Here is a 24,253-nt window from a genome sequence, read left to right as displayed (position 1 = left end):
GCTCACTTTTTCTAACAACGGTCTATTTACTTGAGTGAGACATTTTTCTGGGAATCTAATTTCAGCATCGTAGTAACAGCAATATACAGGGAAGAGTGGGTGGACAACGAAGACAGAGAAGGGACGAAATTTACTTGCGGTTTAAAACAGATAGATCGTCGACGGTACGACATGCACGCAGCGGAAATGCCAAGACAGCACGCAACGGGATGTCGGGCGGTCCTCGTCGTATCCGTGGGGAATAGGGTGGGACAAAAATTAGATTCCTGCTCCGAGAAACTTTTTAGGTTCCATTTAGGTCCTAGAACAGCTGGGTAAATTCTTAGCACGATCAGTGAAACTATATTTTTGCGCCCACCGTTTAAAGTTTATATGGAATTTTGTATGGAAAAATTAACTTTCGCAAAATAATTCCTCCAGGAGTCGCCCATTGCTTCCTAAAAATAAATCGTTATGTGATTTTTATGGGAAATTTAACAGAGAAACAAAGTCTCGAAGACTACAAAACGATCCGACGCTTGAGTAAAACGTTATTAAGTAGAAACCGATTGATGTTCTGACGATTGATAAAATATTCATTTTTTTCTAGCACCACTGCTGTTGGTTCTCCAATTATACGCAATTTTGTTTTGATCTTCTCTTAATGTGTCTAAATCAATTATCTGTACTGATTGGCCATTTCACAAGATTTTTAAGGGGTTAAATTGAAGCTTCTTTTGTAATAAACAGAGAAAGTTAAAAACTTTGGATATAATTTGACCGTCAGCAGCAGTGATGCCATGAAAAGTGAAATTTTCATCAATCTTCAGGGCAGCATAACTTATTCCACGAGCATCAGATCGTTTCGCAGGCTTCTAGACTTTCTTTTCTTGATAAATTTCCTATATAAATCGGACATCTGTAAATTTTTTGGAAGTAATGGGCGACTCTTGGAAAAAATATTTTGCAAAAGATGATTTCCCCATACGAAATCCCATGTAAACTTTAAAGCGCGGGCGCAAAAATATAGTTTCACCGATCGAGCTTTAAATTTACAGGGTTCTTCTGGGAGCTAAATGCGATACAAAAAGTTACTCGGAGCAAAATTTTATTTTTTTATATAACCGTGCCCCACTCTAGTGGGAAATCCTTCAAATTGGGTCAGATCTTCAGGTCGTTTCAGCACCAATTTTGATTTATGCCAGCACAAAGATGAGAGTGAAGAATATCACGTAATAACTCTCTAATGTGAGTCGGTGCCACAAAGCACTACAGGAGACATCTGAGAACGAGAAAAAAAAAGAACGAAGAGGGCTAAATTCTTATATTGATTGATTTTAGGAACAGATATATGAGGGACATATAGGAAAATTTCATTAGCCGAGATCTGGCGGAATTGTACTTCGTGTATGCCCAGACATTGTGCTCGATATCGTGATCGCCGTCGCCACAAGTGCAGTTACCACTATCCACAAGCCCAATACGCCGGAGATGTGCATCCAGCGTGAAATGGTTTGCCATGAGTCGGGACATCCCACGACTGAAGTCACGACCCACATCCATCCCGTGAACCCAGGTTTCGTCGATAAATTAACTGTTATGTGTCCAACAAAAAAAAACACCTTTAACAGGCCAACGTGGGTACCCGGGTACCCACAAATTGAAATACTAATAACTATGGCTTCATTTATCCGATTTGGACACTTTTAGATTTTTTGGATTCAGGAACTCGTCCACTTTTTGATTTGTAAAATTGAACCGGATGAATGGATCTGGTGCTTGGTAATCCGGATTTTCCGGGTTAATGTTCCAGTACTAGGGTATGATTTGTAAATTTTAATAATGTCCTAGCAATATGAGTATCAAAACTCTTCAAATTGTCTCGGAAGAATGTTATTTATTGTTACAGGACCCTATGGAAATTTGAAAAATGGAATTGGAATGGAATGGTGCCAAAACCACGAGATACAGCCTACTGATGCAATTCCAAGAATTTTGATACCCATATTGCTAGTATTCCATTGAAGTTCACAAATAGTATCCCATCAGTGGAACCTGTTTCCGGAAATCCGGATTCCCGGGAACCGTATGAAGTAACCCGATTCATTTTTACCAAGTCTAAAAGTGGATGAGTCCTGAATCCAAAACACCCAAAAGTGTCGAAATCGGTTGGAAATTGCCTTAGTTATTGACATTTCAGTTTTGTGGGTACCCGGGTACCCACGTCGGCCTGTTACGTAGTAAAAAAATCAGGAGCCCCTCCTCACTCCCCCCCTTACTATATCAATAATATTATTAACCCAAAAGCTTGAATTAGTGAAGTTCTAAGATGTCTCAAAGTTTCAATTTCCAGCTATGGATAAAACATTTGAATTTCATTAATTGAAACTTAAAAAGGTACCCGGGTACCGCGTTGGATACACAGCGGTTAAGCGACTTAGTGGAACAACACAATTAACCCTCATAAGACTCAGTTGTTTTCAATCCTTTGAACGGATCAGATCGATTTAGGTTCACAGTGCTGTTCGGTGTCTCCATTTCAATAAACGAATGTTCGTTTGTTTGCCGCCTTTTTGCCAGTACCGGTATTAATTCCTTTGCATTGTTCCCACTGAAGCAAAACAATCGATTTAGGGTTTATTTGTCACCGCAAAATTGTTATGTATTCTGTTTGTTGATTTTTCTCGGTGAAATTAAAAACGATACCAGTTTTCTTCGTCGTTACGTAACGTTTCGGCCTACTATGCTTCAGCCATCATCGGACGCCTACAAACATTTATTTCGAAAAAATATTCACATTAAATTACAATAATTCACAAATGATTACAAAGCTTTCACAACACATTACAAATTAACATTCAAACTCACATGAATTCACTCCAAACACACTCCATTCATACACATCTTCTGCCGGCTGACGAACGATTTGTCCTGTTCGGCTGTATGCTTTCCTCGCTATTCACACACTGGCGAAGCTTGGTTACCAGCCCGTCGCGGCGTACGTTGTACAGAACGTTCCACATTCTCTCTGGAGGTTTACGGTTTTGTCTTCCCCCAGCATTTTGATATGGAACATTTCGGCCGTCGTTCTGCTCTCCTGGTTTTCTATTCGCTCAAGTATCTGCGTATTAGCGAAGTCGAAGATGTGTCCGTCTTGTAGTGTGTGTTGTGATAGTCCCGTTCTGGCATCATTTTTCTTTGCGTCATTTTTGTGTTCCGCTACTCTCGTTTCCAGTTTCCTCCCCGTTTGTCCAATGTATACCTTACCATCATCTGTACCACAGGGAATCGAGTACACTACGTTCTTCTGTTTTCCTGGTGGAATCGGGTCCTTCAGTTTGGTAAAAATTCGATTTTTAATTTTATCTCTCGGCTTAAACGCAAGTCTTGTGTTATGTTTCTTGAAAATTTTCGCCAATTTTTCGCTGAGGCCCGGGACATACGGAACTGACGCGTACGTCACTTCCGTTGTTTTGTCTTTTCCAGTTTGAAGGCTGTTGTAATGTTGTAAACAATCGATGTTACTGCAGATAAGTTTTGTTTGATTTTTGCATTCCCTTCGTTTGACTTTTTCCGGACCGGGCAGAAAGCAGAATACTGAAACTCTCTCGAGACCTGACTACTCAGTACCTGAGTGTACCTCAAACCACACGCATTCGTGCAAACAAAATACGTGTTTTAGTGAATCATCTGAAACAGGTAAACAAGATTACTTACTGTGAGTGCTTTACGCGGGAGTTTAAAGCTAACGTACCTGCAATGGTCGTAGAAATTGACGGGGGTCTGTAGTGCAAAGATCTATTGGAGCACGGGGTTGGCTTCTTTAAAGAACCTCTCACTTCAACCGGCTAAGATCCTGGACTGTAGGCAATTGCATACCGCAAACAACGAGAGTTTGTCTATCTGTTCGCCTGTTTGAACCGCGGATAAAGAGCTGCAGCAATTGTAAAGTGTCAACGATTTGATTGACTACTCCATCTCTCTATGCATTACACTTGTGCCAATTTTCGCATTTTATATTTTTAATTTCTTAACACTAGCAGATTACAGATTTTTTTAAAACTGCATGTAAAAAGTAAGGAGCAATTTTTAGACTATTTCAAAGGTAAGCATAATTTCTAGTTACAGCAATATACAAGAAATAGTGTAAGGGTGGGCGAACATTTATTTTATTGCAAATTTTCGGAACGAAACGAAACGAAATTTTGAATTTGCAAATTTCGACGAAATTTTGCGAACTATTTTTTTCCTGTTTCGCAAAGTTTGCAATTTTTTTTCAAATTTATCAGTGTTCAATTAATTTTAAAGTTGAATAAGTGTTTCTTGTTTAAATCGATTTTACACAAAAATGATAACGATTTATATATTGAAACCGATGCATCCGGAGTAATTCTCAATTCTTAAAGTCAACTTGTGATGACTGGACAGATTCCGATAACTGATCGGAGCAACGATTTACCTGATATGTCATGCGCATTGTGCACTAATGATAAATTGATTCAAAGTACAGCGTACTCAATTAACGAGGATTACAATCAGAGTTTATGCATTGGACAGACAGTTGATCTGATTAAATTTTTGCTATACACATTATTGTGTAGTAACAAATGACACCGTGTTCTACTGAAAACCCCAAGGTACCTTTTTCATGATTAATGTGACAAAAAAAATTTTGGTAAAAAATTAAATTGCTGTTTTTCAATATGGGACTCTTATGGTTTTATGGGCAGTTTACTGATAACTAATAAAGGTCCATCAATACAGTATAAACACCAGATAATCGTAAATGACCCCGTAAGGAAAAGAAGAACGAAAACGAAAAGATGAGAACGAAAAATAAATGAAAACACTAGAAAGGGCATTGCATTTGTATTTTAGCAACCATAGATAAATAACGTATCGCTTTTAGGGGAGCGAGGCGGTACGACAAATTGTGAATTGTTGTGACGTATGGGGGAGGGGGATTAAGCTATAACGTTATGTAACATATTTTTAGAAAGGTAAAAACCATTTTTTTGCCAATTCGTTACGTTAGAGGAGGGGGAGATAGAGAAATTTGTGACAATTTGTTACATGGTGGGAGGGGAGTTAATTGTGGGGAAATTTTTGCGTTACGTAATGTATGAATGGTTCTTAATCAGCTATTTTTCAAATATGTAAAAGAATTTTCACAAACATTTCAGAACATTCTGAAACAATGCATTGTTTTTCTAATTTGTGCGATTCGTTTTATTCATTTATTTAATTTAAATCATTTCTTTTAATTTTATTTTATATGCTCATTTTTTCAGCTTATTCACTTCCTGGATTTTATACGCTTTGATTATTTTTTTTTTCATTTTGAATATTTGACTAATTTCAAATATATGATCATTTCATTTTACTCATTTATTTCATTCCGCTTTCTTTTGGTTCATTTTGTTCGTTTGATTTCATTTTATCTATTTTATTCGTTTCAAGCTTTTGATTCATTTTGATTAGTTTGTTCATTTCATATTTATTCATATCATTCATTTAACTTATTTTGTGCATTTTATGCATTTTATTGATTTTTTCCAGTTTATGCCTTTTATTTAGTTTTTTTATTTCAATATTCTGACTGATTTTTTCAGTCATTCAATTTATCCATTTTATGCGAATAATATTTGACACAATTTTATTTATTTTTGAAGTTTTTTAATATCGTTTATTTTTTATATTAATTCTGTAGGTTTCTTTATTTTGTTTATTTTAACCATTCTATTGATTATATTCATTTTTTTAATTCTAATCATTGTCTTTTATTAATTTTGATCATATATTTAATTTTATTCGTTTCATTTTATTTATTTTGCTTTGTTTTGTATTTAGATTATAGAGGTTTTAACCTTAAGGTCATTCGCCTCTTCGGGTTAGAAAAATCTCTTATGAAAATTTCTAACCCTCTGTGCGGGGTCGGGACTCGAATCCAGGTGCGCTGCGTGCAAGGCAATCGATTTACCGTCTACGCTACGCCCACCCCCTTGTTTTATTTATTTTATTCATTTGATTCGCTTTAGTATAATTCTTTCAATATTGTAGTTTATTCATTTTATTGATCATACATTTTATTCAGTTTCTTCATTTTATTAATTCTGTTTAGTCAATCCTTTTATTTAATTCAACCCATTTTTTAGTTTGAAATAAATTTTAATCTATTCATTTTATTAATATTGTCAAATTTTGCACTTAGTAAGCTGAACTAATTTGATATATTTATTTATTAAATTTCGATTTATATTTATATTAATCATTATACTTATTCTACTTGAATTTTTTTCTTTTTTTTTGTTCTTATTAATTTTTAATATCATTTGTTTTATTGATTTTCTACAATGTATTCAATTTGAGGTTTTATTTGTGTAGGACTCGAAACTGTGTTTTTCCCACCTGTAGTTGGGTACCTACTTCCCATAAGATCTGCAAACTAATGATCCAACAGTGATATGCGTAAGAAAAAATCTCACTGCTAGGTGGATTAATTCGGTTTCTACTGATAATTTCTCCATGATGAAGTGACATTAAAGTATTTCATTTCGTTTAAGACTTTGGTTGACAAAATAAAAAAAAGTTTTTTATAATTCAATTTTTTTGTTTAAAATTTCGTTTTTGTTACAATTTTTCCAATTTTTTTCAGTGTATATTTTATTCGTGTACTATTTATTCTCTTTAACTTAATTACGAATATTTTTGCTGTACGAAATATGGTTACCGAACAAAACTTTTTTGGATGTATGTAATACTTAAAAAACTTGTACGCTCTTTTGAAAAAGCGCTCTCGTGTCAAAAAGTTCTAATTGACATGGGGATTCATAAACCAAACACAATTGCAAAGATTGATTCGAATCGGCGATGGTCATGTTTTGAGGCCGGTCTTAGCATTAGTTTTCTTCATCGCACTGATTAGAAATATTGTATTCTGATGATGTAGTTTCAGTTTAGGTTTCCCAAACCAAATGTTCTCAAAATTTACGGCGTTGATCAGCGAAAAAATGTCGTTTTCTTTATAATATTAATGGCGGTAATTTTTTGTGGCTTCTCGGGATAATCGAATAGGATTAAAATGGTGGTAAGGGACAAATCTCCACGAGACATGTTGGTAGACTCGAGAAATTTGTAGTAACTCTACCTAAGCTCGACTCCTACTAACAGAAGACAGAAGATCAGTGCGCAAGATTTTACGTCTGTTCCTAGTGATTCTGCTATTACAGTTTTCCGATCTGAATATTTAAAATCATTTCTCTCACTTGAGTACTATGGCTCTTAAATGTTTATAACTTCCGTTACTCAGTAATCTTTAGGTTATTGAATGTAGTTGAAAGAAAAAAAATCTGTTTTAATTCACCTAATAGTGCAACTTTGCATTCCTCGTTTCCCCAAACTACGAAGCCTTGGCTGGTTATGTTTAATATAATAGTTGAAATGTATATTACAGATTCAACAGATTTACACATACATACAATGGATCGATTGCCACGAACTTAAGATGCTATATGTTGACGCTGAAATACTTGAAACCAGCGGCGGATTCAGGAGGAGGGTTCGAGGGGTCCATATAATATTTAATTAACTCAATTCTACATTAGCTCAATGTTGTCTTTCAGGAAACTTGTTTTATCATGCGGGAGTATGTGTGTAAAGGGGATGAATAATCCACAACCGAAAGTCATTTCATTGCTACCCTAAACACAAATTTCTTGCCAAATTAAATATAACTTAATTTTGTTTAAACCTTTCAGAAACACCTATAAAAAAATGTGTTTCGACACAGTGTTAATCGCATGATTTATCTAAATACAATTTCAATAAATTCCAATTATCTTGATCTATGCTCTAAGGTGCTATCTAAACTAGGTTTTCATCGTCGACTCAGTTAACCATCTAAAGAGACCTCATAAACGCGAACAAACCGTACATTCCCCATCTCGGTTGCACGAACTCCGCAGTGAAGATGACCGCAATCTGTGATTACCAACCTAAAATCTCGTTTCAACCGCAACGAGATTCGCAACCCTTATTATAATGGGTAGAGTTTAAAACGATCGGCTCCTATTCCTGCTGTTCGGTTAAGCAAAAGGAAATCCGTGCGCCTCTAGAACAGAGATTACCCGCGAAGCCTCCCGCTCAGTAGCAGAACGCCGAGTGCCGAAAACCGCAGATTCCACGTGCGGTTGGGCTCTTGCGTGATGTTGAAATGGGTATGGCCTTCCCTTCCTGTTTCGAGGGGAGAGGGAGCAGAAAGGTTGGATGCGGTCGGAGGAGTTGAATCAACAAAGGCCCAAGGAGGAAGATGTAATTTGTTCTTTGGTTTTCTCCCCCCGACAAAAGCCAAAGGGGAGAAAGCAGCTGCAGTTGTTCTGCTCGCAGAAGTTGGGTTCTGCAGCAAATGAAAAAAGGTCGCTATAATTGGATCTGAAAGGGATGAGTGTAATAATAGATATGGAATTTGTATTTAATAAAGCCATTTTCGGCACTCGTGCGTACCGGGAGGGGAAACAATCTGCCGCAATGTAAACTGCGAACGATGAGAACGCTTTCGAATGGGGCAGTGGAAATTTCACCGAATCAAAACTTTTCGGGAAAATGAGAGGGGGGAAGGGAAAGCAAATTTATTCCTATGCGCCGCGGGGTGCAATCTATGACGAGACGAGGCATGCTTTTATCGCTTTGAACATAAATTTAGTCGTTTAGCTGCGGGCTTACTTTCTCCCAACAACCAGCACATCAGGTGCCAGCAACAGCAGTAGAAAATTTCGAGTTTTTTGATGTTGTGCATCCCTCAGTTTGACTTTGGCACCCCTCGCTTTGATGATTGTCCTTCTATACATGAACTAACTACGGGAATGATAACAACTCATTTTTGTAAAGGCTTGGGCAGTGATTTTTATGGTAGTTAAACAAGCACCGAGTTTCAGTTTAGATAAATGATAATCCGATAAACTACAGTAAAAAATTATGTTATTTTCAATCTTTACCAAGTTGACGAAGTCGCATAAATTTTTAGCGTTTCTTCCTTGAAGAAGATGTGATCCCTGTTGCCTCCGAAATTTTACAGCCTCGAGAGCTTTCCCAGTAACACAAAATGAACGCAACGATCCCATTATCGAGAAGAGCCATTTGCCAAATCGTCACACCCACGCTTAAGAGGAAAGCGTGCAAGATTAGAACCCATTTTCGGCAGTTTTTAGCCTTCTCCGTTAAGTGAAAGGAAACTCGAATGAAAATTGTTATCAGTATAGCGGAAAATTAGTTTTCGCTTTTCCATACAATTTGTGCTCATCTAAAATTCAACGCTGCTGTAAAAAGAGAGCAGCTATTGCCAGTTTATCGGGGATTATTTTTGTCGCCAATCTGTGTTTAGTCTGGTAGTTAAATTAAAAGCGGGGAAATTTCTTCAACTTTAACTCGCGCTGTAACGCCAGTAACTGAAACTGAAACTGAAAGTCACGGTCTGTTGGGCTTTTTCATCTACACTTTACACGTAAAACGACCTTCACCCTGTAACTGAAACTAGACTAGACACAGCTTAAATTATTTAACGCCAAAAATACTACGATAGATACCGATTTCATGTCGAATCATATAAAAGCCACTGTCTGAACAGCAGAGAGGTATCAATCGCTTGCGATCATCCCATCGGTTAAGTGTGCAGTTCAATCCAACGGTAGCATCCAACATGAAGGTAACAAAGTGTAACCATTCGATCTTCAATCGTATCAGCAACGTAATTGCTTTAAACCTAACTTCTTCAACAGGCGTTCGTAGTACTCTCCATGGCTCTGGCCATTGCCTCCTGTGCGGCAGTTGACGATTCCACCAAAAAGGAAAAACGTGGTCTCTGGGAACTGAGTAACGATCACGATGATTTTGGACACGATCACTATGATCACTACGACCACAAAACCGTAACCAAGACCATCACCAAAAACGTCCACGTGCCATATCCGGTTGAGGTCGAAAAGCACGTTCCCGTACCGGTTAAGGTTCCATACCCAGTTCATGTCGAAAAGAAGGTCCCCGTTTATGTGGAGAAAAATGTGCCAGTATACGTTGAAAAGAAGATTCCAGTCCACGTAGACCGTCCAGTCCCATATCCAGTCGAAGTTAAGGTCCCAGTTGTCCAGAAGGAATACGTCGAAGTGCCGAAACCGTACGCAGTTCATGTTGAGAAGCCCGTCCCAGTGTACATCAACAAACCGGTGTACGTCGAGAAGCCCGTTCCAGTGACCGTTCACGTCAAGGAACACAAGAAACACTGGGGTCTGTTTTAAATTATGAGTAATGCGATGTTTTGATTACTGATCTGAATAAATTCGAATGGATTTCGTGAATCGAAAAATTGTAACATTACTATTATTTGGTTACGTTGGTACGACGAAAGAAACTTTTTGGAAATCCACTTGTTTATTATTCTCTCTGCTTTTCAGTTTCGACTTTGCTTTATTCTAAAAACGTTTGAATAATTGCTGTTTCTTAGTAACACCTGATCGTATCTATCTTTCAATTTCATATTTTTTTAAAATAAATTTTGAATTTTTGACACGGTTCCACGCCTTACCCTGGACTGAGCTGTGGATCTTTTAAAATTTACAATGTGTACATAAAAATAAGTAATGTCAATCAGACCTTGTGCACTCGTTTCACTACTTCCCGCAAGGATCTTCTGCATTTTCGTCCATGCCGTCCACGCTACTGATGCTGTATAGGTTTTCACGGGTTTGGATTGTTTGATAAACCTACGAGTCACTTAATTTATCGTTAGCGCTATTGGCTGTTGATTTGGAGGTACTAGGCGAAGCACAAGGGTCGGAAACGCTGTGTGTAGGTTCGGCTGCCCTGGCATTCGTTGGAACCCAACGAATGTTTCTGATTTATTTAATTTTTCTGAGGGTTGTGTATTGGGTTTACTTGCAGTTGATTTTGTTTCAATAGATGTTTTTGTACATGGTTTTCCTGAAATTTATTAATTTTCGCCCAAAAGATATACACCACAAAAATGTTTTTATAATGTTTACTTATTTACTATTCATCATTTCGATGACAATCTAGACAATTCGATAGAAAGATGAACGACCACTTTGTTTTCAGTAATGAGAGATGGCGTTTGGTCACGGCATAGACCTTCGAAACGTTGGTAATAGACGCAATAAAATATTATTGTAAGAAATCCGTGACCAAACGCCATCTCTCATTACTGAATCTAGACAATTTTAATTTATTTCTGGACATACACTGATAAAATTCGCTATGTTGAATCTATTGATTTAACACGTGATTTTTTGCAATTTGTAACAGCACATAGAAATTATCTATCGCACATAAATATCATGTAAGAACTATTGAAATTCATGTGGCGTACATCAAAATTATAGAAGTTTGTCACATAAAAATTTGCTTCATAGCAGATTTCACAACAAATATAAGGGACCATCCATAAATGACGCAGCATTTTTGAGTGATTTTTATCACCACCCTCCCCCATCGTAATATTTCGTCACAAACCTCTAAATACCCTCTGGTACTTCCGTAGCCTGATGGTAACTCTCCCCCTTGTTTCCGTAAAAAATAAAAAAACGATATTTGATGAAACGGGTAAGATTGTCGTGACATCAGGTCAACCACTATTCCCCTTTAAAAAAGCTACGTAGCATGACATGACCCCCTACCCCGCTGTCGTCACACATCATCACGTCCTTTATGGATGATCCCTAAGTCTGTGATTGATATAATTCATATTTTTAGCACATTTTTGTGCATATGCTTATCATATGGAATCCATAAAATAATTTTTTTAGGTTTTGTCCGGCTAGGCGACACTGTGTTGCGTAACGGATCTCTTGCTGAATTTGCTCGAGTCGAGTTTAAAGCGAACAATAACGAACAGTTGCGTCAATATAGTGTGAATTACCTAATAAACAAACGAAATCGCAACATTTATACACATCGTTGTGATATTTCGAGATGAGTAAATCTCAAAAACAGAAAGTCAAGTTTCGGCTGAATACGGTTGCAATTGATTTTGGATCTTTCCTTAAACTTACGAAAATTTCCGATTTTCATCATATTAACCACGCGGCTCTGAGTATTTTTATCAAATTTACCCAGGCAAAAAGAATGATTGTGATTAGAGGTGTGCGCCGCCGCCGCCGATGATTTTTACACGCCGCCTATTTCAGGAAAAAAATATCAGCGCGCCGGTTGCCATTTTGTACTGCGCCGCCGATCATATTAATCCCGTGCCGATTCCATATTTGACCTAAATGTGTATTGAGTGAAAGAATTTTTGTATACTCTTTGTAAAACGATAATCTTATTTGATATAACACTTTTGGGCGATTCTTTTCATTCCCAATATTAAGGCAAGATATTTTAGTCCATATGGAAACAAATGTACACTCAAGTTTTTTTTACGCGGTTTTTTTTTGCGCGGTATTTTTTTACGCGGTTTTTTTTTACGCGGATTTTGAAATTTACGCGGTTTTCATTTACGCGGATTTTGAAATTTACGCGGTTTTCATTTACGCGGTTTTTGAAATTTACGCGGTTTTCATTTACGCGGTTTTTGAAATTTACGCGGTTTTCATTTACGCGGATTTTGAAATTTTCGCGGTATCCATCAATGAGGTTCCCTTTATCGCGGATTCTTAAATTTAAGTGGTCTTCATTTACGCGGATTTTGAAATTTACGCGGTTTTCATTTACGCGGATTTTGAAATTTACGCGGTTTTCATTTACGCGGATTTTGAAATTTACGCGGTTTTCATTTACGCGGATTTTGAAATTTACGCGGTTTTCATTTACGCGGATTTTGAAATTTACGCGGTTTTCATTTACGCGGCTCGTATCCCCCGCGTAAAAAAAAACCTGAGTGTACTTCCGAACCGCACGGCAATTCTGCAAGCAATTCAACTGTCGCTATTTCTGCGAGCGGTTTGCTTATGAACTGTCAATTTATATAGTGTTCCGCTGTTAATAGACTGGACAAGCGATTCAATTTTCATATCTTTTGTTTCTCTTTGCCTTTAATTTGCCGAAAAAGTTTACAAAGTCGTTACAGTAGGATTTTGCCGCAATTGAAGCTTAGTAACTTGTTGGCATATGGTTCGAAAGTGATTCGACGTTTAACCTGTATTGGAAGCCGCGCCATTTAGTATTTTTGTCATGCTAAGAATCTTTTTTAATGAGATACGTGGGAAAAATATTGAGCGCAGTGTATCAAACGATCAGAGTAGCCCAGAAAACGTCTCGTTTATTTCTATTTCAATATTTGAACGGCTGGAGTCCAAAAAGGGCTAACCCACATTGTGCATTTTGTAATAGAAAAAAACTTCCGCATTTCCAAATTAACATTGTTATTATTGTATTAACATAATCTGTAAGTAAATGTTTTAACTAAAACCTTCTCTATCTCGAAACAAACAGGACCTACAAAGTTTCCATCTTCAGAAGATATATTTAAAATAATGGGGCCTAGAACTTCTGGAATATACCACATTTCTATCTAGCTTTATTAAAAAGTTGATAAAAGCCTTAGCGACTGAATTCTGAACTAGAATGATTCAACCAAATAAAGCGCTTAGTGCCACACAGCAACTTTTCCGAAGATACCATAACTCTATAACGAAAGATAATAATTGATTCCACGCTTTTAAACTTTCCGACCACAATGTACCGTTACTCTCTTAATCCCTTATTGCTCGGTCAATTTTTAATATAGAGACATGATACTTTCACTGGGATTTTCGAAAAAAATGTTCTCAATAATATGCATTTGTGCAAGAAATATATATTAGATAGAAAATACTCATACTTAGCAAGTGTGTGAGCGGCTGCACCTTCAGGAACGACTGTTTGGGCCGAAACGTCAACGTACAATGCAACCCAATTAAAAACAGTATTATATCGAGTTCACCGATATGCGAGCTACAACATAAAATTCACTGATTGCGAATCGATAGACTACATTTTCTTAAAACCTCGGAAAACGAACGAGAAAACTTGAATTTTCATAAGACTCAATGTGGGGTTAGCCACTTTTGGACGCCAGCTAGTATTGAGGTTACCTCCATGGTCAACTTTGACTGCTAAAAGCAAAAAATCTAAAAATTATTTTCGAAATTCTTAAATGGCAGTACACGTGGATTACTTAGAGCTATCAAAAAATACTAAAATGTCGATTTCGGAAAAAAATGTGGGTTAGCCCCTTTTGGCCATATATTTTCACAATATTAAACAGATAAATAGAAAAAAAAAAAAGCATTATAGATTATCCATACGATCTCATGCACGTGCCATTCTATTGAGAGCGGCAACTTTCTTTCGCGATGGGGATACAGTGCACTGCTCGCCTACTGCATCTTTGGGAATATTTGCCTCTCACATGTCTCACATCTTCATAGTTACAGCTGTATTGATGCCCACGGTCGGATGTTGTATCTTGCTTCTTGCACTTGCGCATAAGCATCGTAAACCTGTCGTCATTGCTATTATCGTCCTCGCCGATAGTGCTAACAGCTGATTTTGGGGTGCTGGATGCTGTTTTACAGTTGCCATTTTGGCCTGAGCAACTGTCACAAATTTGGCAACCGTTTGTAGTTCAGGTATTTATGTGGAAAACTCTGTTTGGATTGGTTTAACGTAGATGTGTCGGCAATTTGCTGCGATGCATTCTTTTTTGTATCTGTATCTTAGTATTGCGCATGAATTGTTCATGGTATGGCGTCTGATTGAAATATATGCACGTAGGAATTTGTATGCTATGGGCGCATTGCGTGGTTTATTTAATAGTTCCATGATTTTTGAGTTTCGGTCCGCATTCTTAGCAAAAAGAATGTCTCCAAGTATCATGTGTGTGTGTAACTTCTCTGTATTGCGACATGCATTTTACAATTAGCTTAGAAGGGGTAATGCCGCCTACTTCATTCGGTTGTAGGTCTGACTCAGGCAGAAGTAGAAAGTAGACTGAAGACCAGGTCTTGTTATTTTATCTCAGAGGTATATTTATTAAAATGAATTAGATGGCGTAAAACTGTTCATGCTTTCTGAAACTATGTTAGCATCGATATTCGTAACGGTTGATATTCCAAGCATTAGGAGCGGTGATTTAAATGTATCTTTAGCAATCGCAATTTTGGGTCTGTTAAAAATATTTAGTTTTATTTCATTTCCAGTTTCTCAAATAAAATTCATTCCCGGTTGAAAAACACAGAGTTGTATTTAAAGGTGATGACACCGCTAAGTTATCAATATTTGGTTTAATTCTGAAACACGCAGACACAATAGCCAACAAAGCAAGATGATTGAGAAAGAAGTTGTTTCTACTTCCTTTCCGAATCAAAAAAAAACATCCCACGCCGCATTGCGCCGCCGGCCCAAATTACACCAACGCCGCCGATAACGACATTTTTCATCGGCGCGGTGCACACCTCTAATTGTGATTAACAACTTAGCGCGCGTAGTTGTGTTAAAAAAAAGAGCCTCGCGTATGTAGATGATGTTAAAATCGAGATACGACTACACGATCTTACAACACGTACTTGTGATAAAGCCATTAATAATACATGTCAGAGAATTCTTTACATGGAGAAAGTACCTCACAAGTATTTCCAATGGTTCTGATGCAGTTGGATATATTTATTCTTTGACCACACCATGCAAAACATATCATTTTGCACTTAACAAGGACATATGAATACATGTTAATTCTGTGATCAAATGGCTCATCACCATGCAAATTGAACACACCGTTTTTATGTAATCACCGCGCCACAGATGGTTATCAATTTTGGGGCTACTGTTCATATAATACTGATAACTGAAAAAGCTGCGTTCAATACCTCCAAATGAACAGCCAGCACCATTAGCGAGAGAGCTAATAACAAAGACAACGCACAGTGTCGCCTAGCCGGACAAAACCTAAAAAAAAATATTTTAGATTTTTCATGATTTAATATTTTTTCTGTTTCTTAACAGGTTGAATAAAGTCTTCTCAAAATAATTATTCCTGAGGACGAAAGTTAGATTTTTTACGGAACTTCATAAGTAAAATAGATGATGAATTCTGAGAAAAACTGTTTTCAAACCTAAGTTATTCAAATGAATATATCTTTTTAGTTATGACTCCGATTAGAGTCGAGCTTTGAAAGGTTATTCGCTGGACTTATAGTTGCCATTCGATTTAGTCGATACAAGCCTTTCTTCTCGCTCAGACATGAAGAACAAATAATAAATTATGCAATAAATAAAAGTTATAATGTTCAAAGTGGCTGTACTTTTTTTGAAATAGTTCGGAAAGATCGCTTGTTGTTCATGATACTTAAAAATTAGTGTGCTTTCCGAAAATAAATATTTTGTTTTGCCCGTTTCTGCCCCGAGGTATGAAAAAAGGTGATTTTTCTTGATAAATCTGAAAGAGACGTCTGGTAGTCAATTACCCAGGGTTCATAATATAATTTGTAGATGTGTCTTATTTGGATTATCAACAATTGAAAAATGTGTATTCTGCTAAAAAATTCACCGCACCAAATTTTTTGAAAATAAATTTTCGGATGTAGTGAACTTTATATTCGTAAATATTAAATTTTGGAACCACCCTAGGTGCCATAATTTTGGGGCAATCAAAAACAAAAAATGAACATAAAATATGAATTTAGCGTCACAAAATTACCTTAATGTGAAGTTTTCATCAAATTCGGGCCACTTTTGAGGTTTTGTCCGACTTTTGTGTGGAAGGTGATCACTGTGCGCTGTCTTTGGTAGTTGGGAGCAAGCTGATTCCTCTAAGTGCTTTACAATAACAGATTTTTGAGAATTACTAACGGAATAGCAGATCGAAATATTAATGTTGCGTGATTTTTCGGCTTTCTCATATAGAAAGGTTATGCCACCACTCTGAAATTGTCAACCTAATCTCTATTTTTTACCTGAATGCATTTTCTGAATTTTCACAGAGGCAGATAAGGGTATGCATTGAGGGTACCCCTCCATATGACTCCATTCTCCTCTTACATCCCCCAGCAAACCTCCCCAAGATCCATTCCCACCCAACTCCCTTCAGACCAGCCCTATTCCACCTCCCACAGCCCTCTCTCTCTCTCTCTCTCTCTCTCTCTCTCTCTCTCTCTCTCTCTCATTCCCATTGCACAGTGGTGCAGAATGCAAATGTAGCAGGAATATTAAGATTTTACTAAAACTTAACAACTTTGCCTTATTAAGTCTTAGGATAAATTTTCTTAGTTTGCGAGCCCTATCTTTTTGTTAAAACAATTTTTAGAGCTTAAACAGCTTTAATACAATTTTTAGAGCTTAAACAACGATACTCGTTAAGTTACGAGGAATACTCATATACTAAGAATATTTTGAATTTTGGGACTTTAGTTGATCTATTGGTCTTCAATCGTGATCACCGCAAACCTCTTAAATAAAAAAGGGTTTCGGGAAAAAGCCATAACTCCGTCAATTATCAATATATTTTTATAAACTTATGCTTGTTTATTTCACTGAAAAATGCACTACCCAAACACAATAAGTTTAAGATAATGAAATCATTGGTTTAAGCCTGTACATAAATTCAAACTTTCTTCAAATTTTTCTCACAAAAAGGTATGTAACCCCTTAGTGTTCAATCTTAAAAACAAACTCGCGCATTATATGTCAACGAAAAGGCACCTCAACTAATGTATGATTTTCTTTCCTTCAGTTTGATTGTATCGATCAGATATGGTGATGGTGAATGGTGATAAGCATTCAAGTGATGACTGTAGAGTATAAGAACCTCCATCTAACCGAGACCAATTAATTCAGTTGCACAGTTCAATAAAACGTCACAATGAAATGGATTTATTCATCGAAAATCAGTTACCTCACATTTGTCCTTGCACTACTACAAATCGGTGAGTTGTATCGTCATTGCAACTTATTTAACTATTAAAATATAGTTACCCCCATTCTAGCCGGCTGTGAAATCGATCCATCAATAGAAGACGAATATCCTTGTGTAAAGAAAGGACAGTTCTATGTGGGAAGCACTCAATTCTGTTTCTGCTGGACCCCAGGTCTAAAAGCTTTTTGCACACATAGGCCGGAAATAGAACCGGATTATGAAGTGATATGGGAAGAGAAAGATTTTCTGCCAGTCAAGCGGTCCGTCAGCTCTGTTTAAGATCTGTGCGATGACGTAAAGGTCCAGTCTTTTAGTCGAAGGGAGTGGGTTGAGAGGGCGAGAACGTTATTACACGTTGCGCCGGTGATGCGTCAGTTTTTTATTGGAGCATTAATGAGTTCAAAAGGACCCGACTAAGAAGAACTAAATCTGTTTTTAGACAATGTTTTATTTAACTATTTTAAAAAATCATCGATTGTTGCAATAGCAACAGCCGTTATTAGGTTATTATCTTTCTTTCATACACTGTGTGTATCGAACACATCTGATATTGAGTCGAAATGATTTTCAAAAATAAAAATTTGGTGACTAGTTGACCAATACATTTTACGATCATTTACGGAATTTAAACGAAACGGTATGATTTTTTGGATTCTCCTCATCATTGACTACCACTAAGGTAGGTGCTGCTACAGGGGATCTGGCGAACGGCTGTAGGTTGGTAGAAGAAAAAAAAATGCTTCGAAAATAGACGCATGTGGATAAGGCTACTTCCTAAAATCGAAAATATCAGTATATCAAGATGTTACAAACAAGCCATTTTAACTTGTACTGGAACAGAAAACCAACTAGCCGCGTTTGTTGACGCTGAATAAAGCGATATGACAGCTGTAGTGTATCTCCGTTATGGTTGATGGACGACGGTCGAATGTACGCTGGTTGCTATAAAAACTCAAGTAATTATCAGTCCCTAGATTGGTGCTCCTAGTAGCTCTCACCGGGACAAGAATCGCAGATTCTATCACCTAGGGGCTATCTATTACGATAAACCGACGTGTCCTCTGGTCAGACTCACGGAACGCTCTATCCTGGCTGCGCTCGGAACATCGCCCATTCGTGGGAGCGAGAGCCAGTATCACGAAAATCCAAACTGCTCAAACATCAAGTTGGCGAAAGTGTTGAATGTGTCAGTTTTGACTCAACCACCACACAAACTAGCCGCTCTCGACAGGTAAGGATGATATCTATACTATTAGGATCTCCCACGTACTTAAAGCTGCGTGCGCTGAATTCGACACATAAATAGATTTTTTTTTCTATATTTATTTAAGGTAAATATACAAAAGACTATCTGGCTTCTTTAAGCTAATGCTTTGAGCCTTTTCAAATAAACGAATTAAAAAAAAAGTGTTGAATGTGGTCAAATCAATTTTTACCAATGACGAAGGCTGATTTCGTCGAACAAATTGACGAAACCTACGTCAAGGTAGACTTTAAATAGATTCTTGAACAGGAATATTACACGTGAACTGGAAGAGGTGGTACAGATTTTCAAACACATTAAGTTATTGAAGTTCGCAAAGGAATATCTCGTGTGGCAGGTCATCTGTTTCTATGGCTTTAAAAGCGTCATTTACGCTGAATCCGCGACCATCGATTAGGACATTTATGTGCAGGATTGCATGAAAAAACGTACCTTTCCTCAAGAGAAATACTTGTTCCTTTCTATTTTGACCGGATTTGGCATCATGTCATTTCGAAAAAAGGCCGTGCAGTAGTGTGCCACAATAAACGTCCATGTATCATGAAGCGACCAAGGAGGCAAAACTTGATGGAAGTAGTCAAATGAACAGCTCAGCAATCCGCAATCGCTAAAAAGAAAGCTGGAGTGAATATGTTTTCTTTTTTCTGCACGAATTGGACTTGAAAATGAAAAATAATTTGAGTTTTTTAAGTTTAACAGATTTACACACATTCTGTTTGACCAATTTTTGATTCGTTACTCAAATTGGAGTCATTTGGTCCGCGTGACTCCGTGTTGCTGATATCCGTGGTGCACGAATAGTCGGAGTCCTTACTTAGTGAAGAGATTCGCCAAGCTGATGAATTTCACTGCTACCGTGATGACAGCCAAAGACGACGAAATTAAGCTTTAATCCTTTTGTCCTTGCAAATGGAATCCTTAGAATGCGCAGCAGAATAATTAATTCAGTACGGTTTTTACGCATGGGAATACTTGGTCCAGGTCAGGAGCCCCCGCGGTGAAGATAGGCGCATAGAATCATACTATACTGGTGCGATGAAAACTTCAGAAGAGAAGAGCGGCTCTATCTTTAATTATTTGTTTCGAAAAATATTTTGGATTAGATTTTCACACCGATTACAAGTAGAACGCCTTTGAGCTGCTGATTTCAGTTTTGGTTAAACCGGATTAATGTCAAACGTAAAGATAAATTATGAGTCACGGCGACAGACACTCGACCAACCAAAGAATCATTATTCCTTATCCGGAGGAAGAAAAGCGAGGCTGGAATATGAATCATCCTAATTCGAAATGTTTATTGAAAAACAAAATGTGGCTTTTCCAAAGTTACACTGTACCCAGTTTCATCATTTCAGGAACGTGACACTGCGCACGTTAAATATGTTATGAATAGCACTTTTGTAAATTCCGTTGTGCAAAAATTAGTTCCATTCTTTCAACATGTCTCAGGCCAATGACAGAATTGTCTCTCTACACCATTAGAACCATTGTTACTTCTGAAGTAACTTCACTTCTCATAGGAAAGAAGGACAAGTCCATCGAGTGCCGCGAGACATGTTGGTAGACTTGAGTGATTGGTAGTAGCTCTGCCTAAACTCGACTCCTGTCAGCAGAAGACAAAAGATTAGTCCGTAAGATTTTAAGACTGTTTCTAATGACCCTGCCACTTCCGATCTGTATATTTCACATTCTTGTTCTCACTTGAGTACTATGGTTCTAACTTTTCATAATTCGCTGAAAAGTAAAAAATAAAATATAACTCGAAAAAAACTATCTAGTTAGGTTAATTGATAAAAAATCTCTCCAAATTTACCAAACTGTATAAAGAAATTCTTCCAAATTCACAGAAGATGAACCTTGAACGGTAAACTGTATTTCCACAAAATTTGGTTATTCTGCGTCGCTCGGATAAGCACTTGTGGTGCAATTTTTCCATGGATAGCATTAATAGTGGAAAACCCAAAAAATCTGATGATAGTATGAAACAACAAAAATTACAATTGTTAATTCTATCAGGCTACTGCCAATTGCGTAATCAGTTGTGTTATTAGGAGAAACGCAGCGCATATTCCTAGCCTTCAATTCAATCTTTTAAATTACTTTTACCAAAAAGATACTTTTTTCAACCCTTGAAGTAAAATACGACATGCTCATTTCAGATCTCTGTGATGTGCCGCTTTATCTTATTCGTCGAATATTACTCTTAATCTGTTTAATTCTGCTCAAATATGGAGGCTCCTTCGTTCAATAGTGCCCCGAGTGATCTTAGGACGGTTCTGAATGAATTGGTAGTATTTGCCAAAGAAAAGAAAATGACCCATAATCCTCTCACGAGACCATGCGGTCACCAGGGTTGTTATTAAGGGTTACCACCAGAACATTCATCATCGAAACAATGAAACCGCCACACGAAAAAAAAATGTTACCAAAATCGTGAATTAAGTGCCATGAATTCTGAAACAATCATGTTTTTACGTTACGAAAACAGAAGCTTGGACAAGATTCATGTGTTTAATAATGATGTTCAATTTCCCATCAGTAACTCCCGCATAACGCTTTTATTGGTGGAAATATTTGTTTCTGTTTTGTGAACTCAGTCGCGATTTCCGCCTGGTCATTACCAAATCGATTTTCTGTTCGTGAACTACTTCACAACTTTATGAACCTTATTCATAAAACCAAAGTTGACTGATGATGTTATTCGTAGATTTTGGAACATTAGTTCACAAAATCAAAACATTCCGGATTTGTTCTCGGAAATATTTCACGAAATTCGCAATTTGATTCATGAATCCTCGTGAACTAATTCATGATTCCTAATATATTAGTCATGAGCCATTATCTGTGCTCGTGAAATAGTTCAGAAAATCATGAAATATTATTCATGTATTCGTTAACTGCTTCATGATTCATGATATAATGGTCATGACTAACCTGCGTGACCGTGAAATAAATCAAAAATTATAAAATATCATTCATATATACGTGGACTGATTCATGAATCCTGGTATAAAAGTGACAACTTGCCATTACTCATTCATTCGTGAACTGCTTCATGCTTCCTAATATATTATTCACGATTTAATAACCATTTTCTTGAAATAGTTCACAAAACCATAATATAATTTTCATGCATTCGGGAAGTGGTTCATGATACCTAGTGTATTATTCTTGATCGTGAAATAGTTCACGAAATCATAAAACATTCATATATTCGTGAACTGGTTTATTCAAAATCATGAAATATTAATAGATTCGGACTATTTACGCTCTACTTTGTGTGCTTGTAATATTTAGAATATATTCCTTATCATTTGCAATTTCATGCAATATGGTAATCAAATTTTCACGTGAACTCTCACAAAATTTGGGGTATTATTCGTGTAATCATTTTTGTTTCATGCACTTTCATATGAAATGCCCAGCTGCTAGCAACCATTAATGGGAAAGAGCAGTGGACATTACAAAACTATTGGGACCTCGAACATCCTTATTCATTTAATACGGTTCAGTGTAATGTTTTGACAGAAAACAAAAACGGCGTCGAGCACACCAAATGATGTTCGTGCCATAGTTAACAGAATTAAACTGCTGATATCATGAACATGAGTCCCGTTACTTCACGTGTAAAATTCGAAAGTAAGCTCTACAATAAAATATCACGATTACGCGAACAGAAATTACGAACATCGTGACTAAGATCCTGATATCAATAACATAAGTAGGCATAAATCTCCACTCGTGACTGAAATATCACGACTACGTGAATAGAAATAACGAAAAACACGACAAAGTTCCTGAAATCATGAACATAAATCACATTACTCGTGATTAAAATGTTAAAAATCGCGACTAAGATAATTTTGAGATCATGACCATGACGCTACTCATGACTAAAATATGGCGATATCGTGAAAGGAAATTACGAAATTCGCGACTAAGCTTCGACTCATGGACTAAATAGTACAGCAACGTGATGTGAAATCACAAAAGTCGCCAATAAGCTCCTGAAATCATGAACATCGTTTGACTTTCAGCTGTGTATTCCCAAATTGTGAACAAGAATCATAACAAAAATTAAACTTGTCCAGGGAACAACAACAGTCACCCAACCAAACATTCGAATGTAACTCCATGGTATATATTCGTGACGAACTAGTTTTTTTGGAAACACAAATAGTTTCATAAGAACGTGGTATATTACTTACAATTTCAGGAACTTGGTCCCGATTTTCGTAAATCGTTCAGTTCATGAAATCGTAATATTTTGTTCATGAATTTATGAACGGATTATTTTTCGTGCATGAAAAAGTTTAAGCTAAATTTCAGAATTCATCGTTTTTCTCATTGCTGCTGCTTTTTTTGCTCGCTGTACAAGCTTCGTGACATAACTGACCTGCTCAGATCAGTTGCAAATGTCGTCGTCTGCAGAGACGCGAACCGATCCAGAGGTACCGACCACAATGACTTCCCTCTTTACAATCTTCTTCGCAGTGTTTCTTATCCTTCTAAGAAGGACCTTCTTAATTCTACTAGTTCCTATTTATCTGCTAGATGTTGCTGAGAGTTCCTTGGCAGCTGAATTTCTCGCGATACTTACGCCCGTTTTCGAGGGCCATTTAGCTCTCAGTCACTCCGACGCAGAGATCACCGGCGGTAAAATATCTCTAGACAACGATATCCCGATTTTCTCCGACTTTGTATTATTCGTTCATTGTTTTCACTTCTTAGCTGCTAGCTCGCAGGCCGACCTTTGCCGTGTATCTGGTCTACTCACATCTGTTGCTAATATGGGAACTTGTAGAAACGTAAACCGAACCGGAAATACCGATCAATTCGACGTACACCCTTCGCAGACATGTTATGTGCCAAAACGGTTCGCAATTTCCTGTTTTTTGTTTTGTTTTTTGGAAATTAAGTAATTTTCAAAAGTAATTCAAAATTCTCATGGGAGAGGTTCGAAGCCACTTTTCACACACTTATTTAATTGTTATCAGCATAATTTATGCTCAAGACATTCCGATTAGACGACTAGGACGGATATAGTGGTGGTGATGAGCAAATGATTTGGTCCTCTCCCTCTTGCACAATACCACCGTCCAAATATTTTG

General features: G+C 37.1%; 1 protein-coding gene across 1 annotated transcript; it reads left to right on the top strand.

The window, feature by feature from the left end:
• The first annotated feature begins 9,628 nt into the window (after positions 1–9,628).
• LOC131683051 (mantle protein-like) lies at positions 9,629–10,268 on the top strand. The gene is made up of 2 exons (XM_058964868.1): positions 9,629–9,679; positions 9,753–10,268. The coding sequence occupies exons 1-2, from the start codon at positions 9,674–9,676 to the stop codon at positions 10,266–10,268; spliced, it is 522 nt and encodes a 173-aa protein (XP_058820851.1). The 5' UTR covers positions 9,629–9,673.
• The last annotated feature ends 13,985 nt before the right edge of the window (positions 10,269–24,253 follow it).

Source organism: Topomyia yanbarensis, chromosome 2 (assembly GCF_030247195.1).
Source record: "Topomyia yanbarensis strain Yona2022 chromosome 2, ASM3024719v1, whole genome shotgun sequence".
Lineage (NCBI taxonomy): Eukaryota > Metazoa > Arthropoda > Insecta > Diptera > Culicidae > Topomyia > Topomyia yanbarensis.
This window is presented reverse-complemented; position numbering and strand designations above follow the sequence as displayed.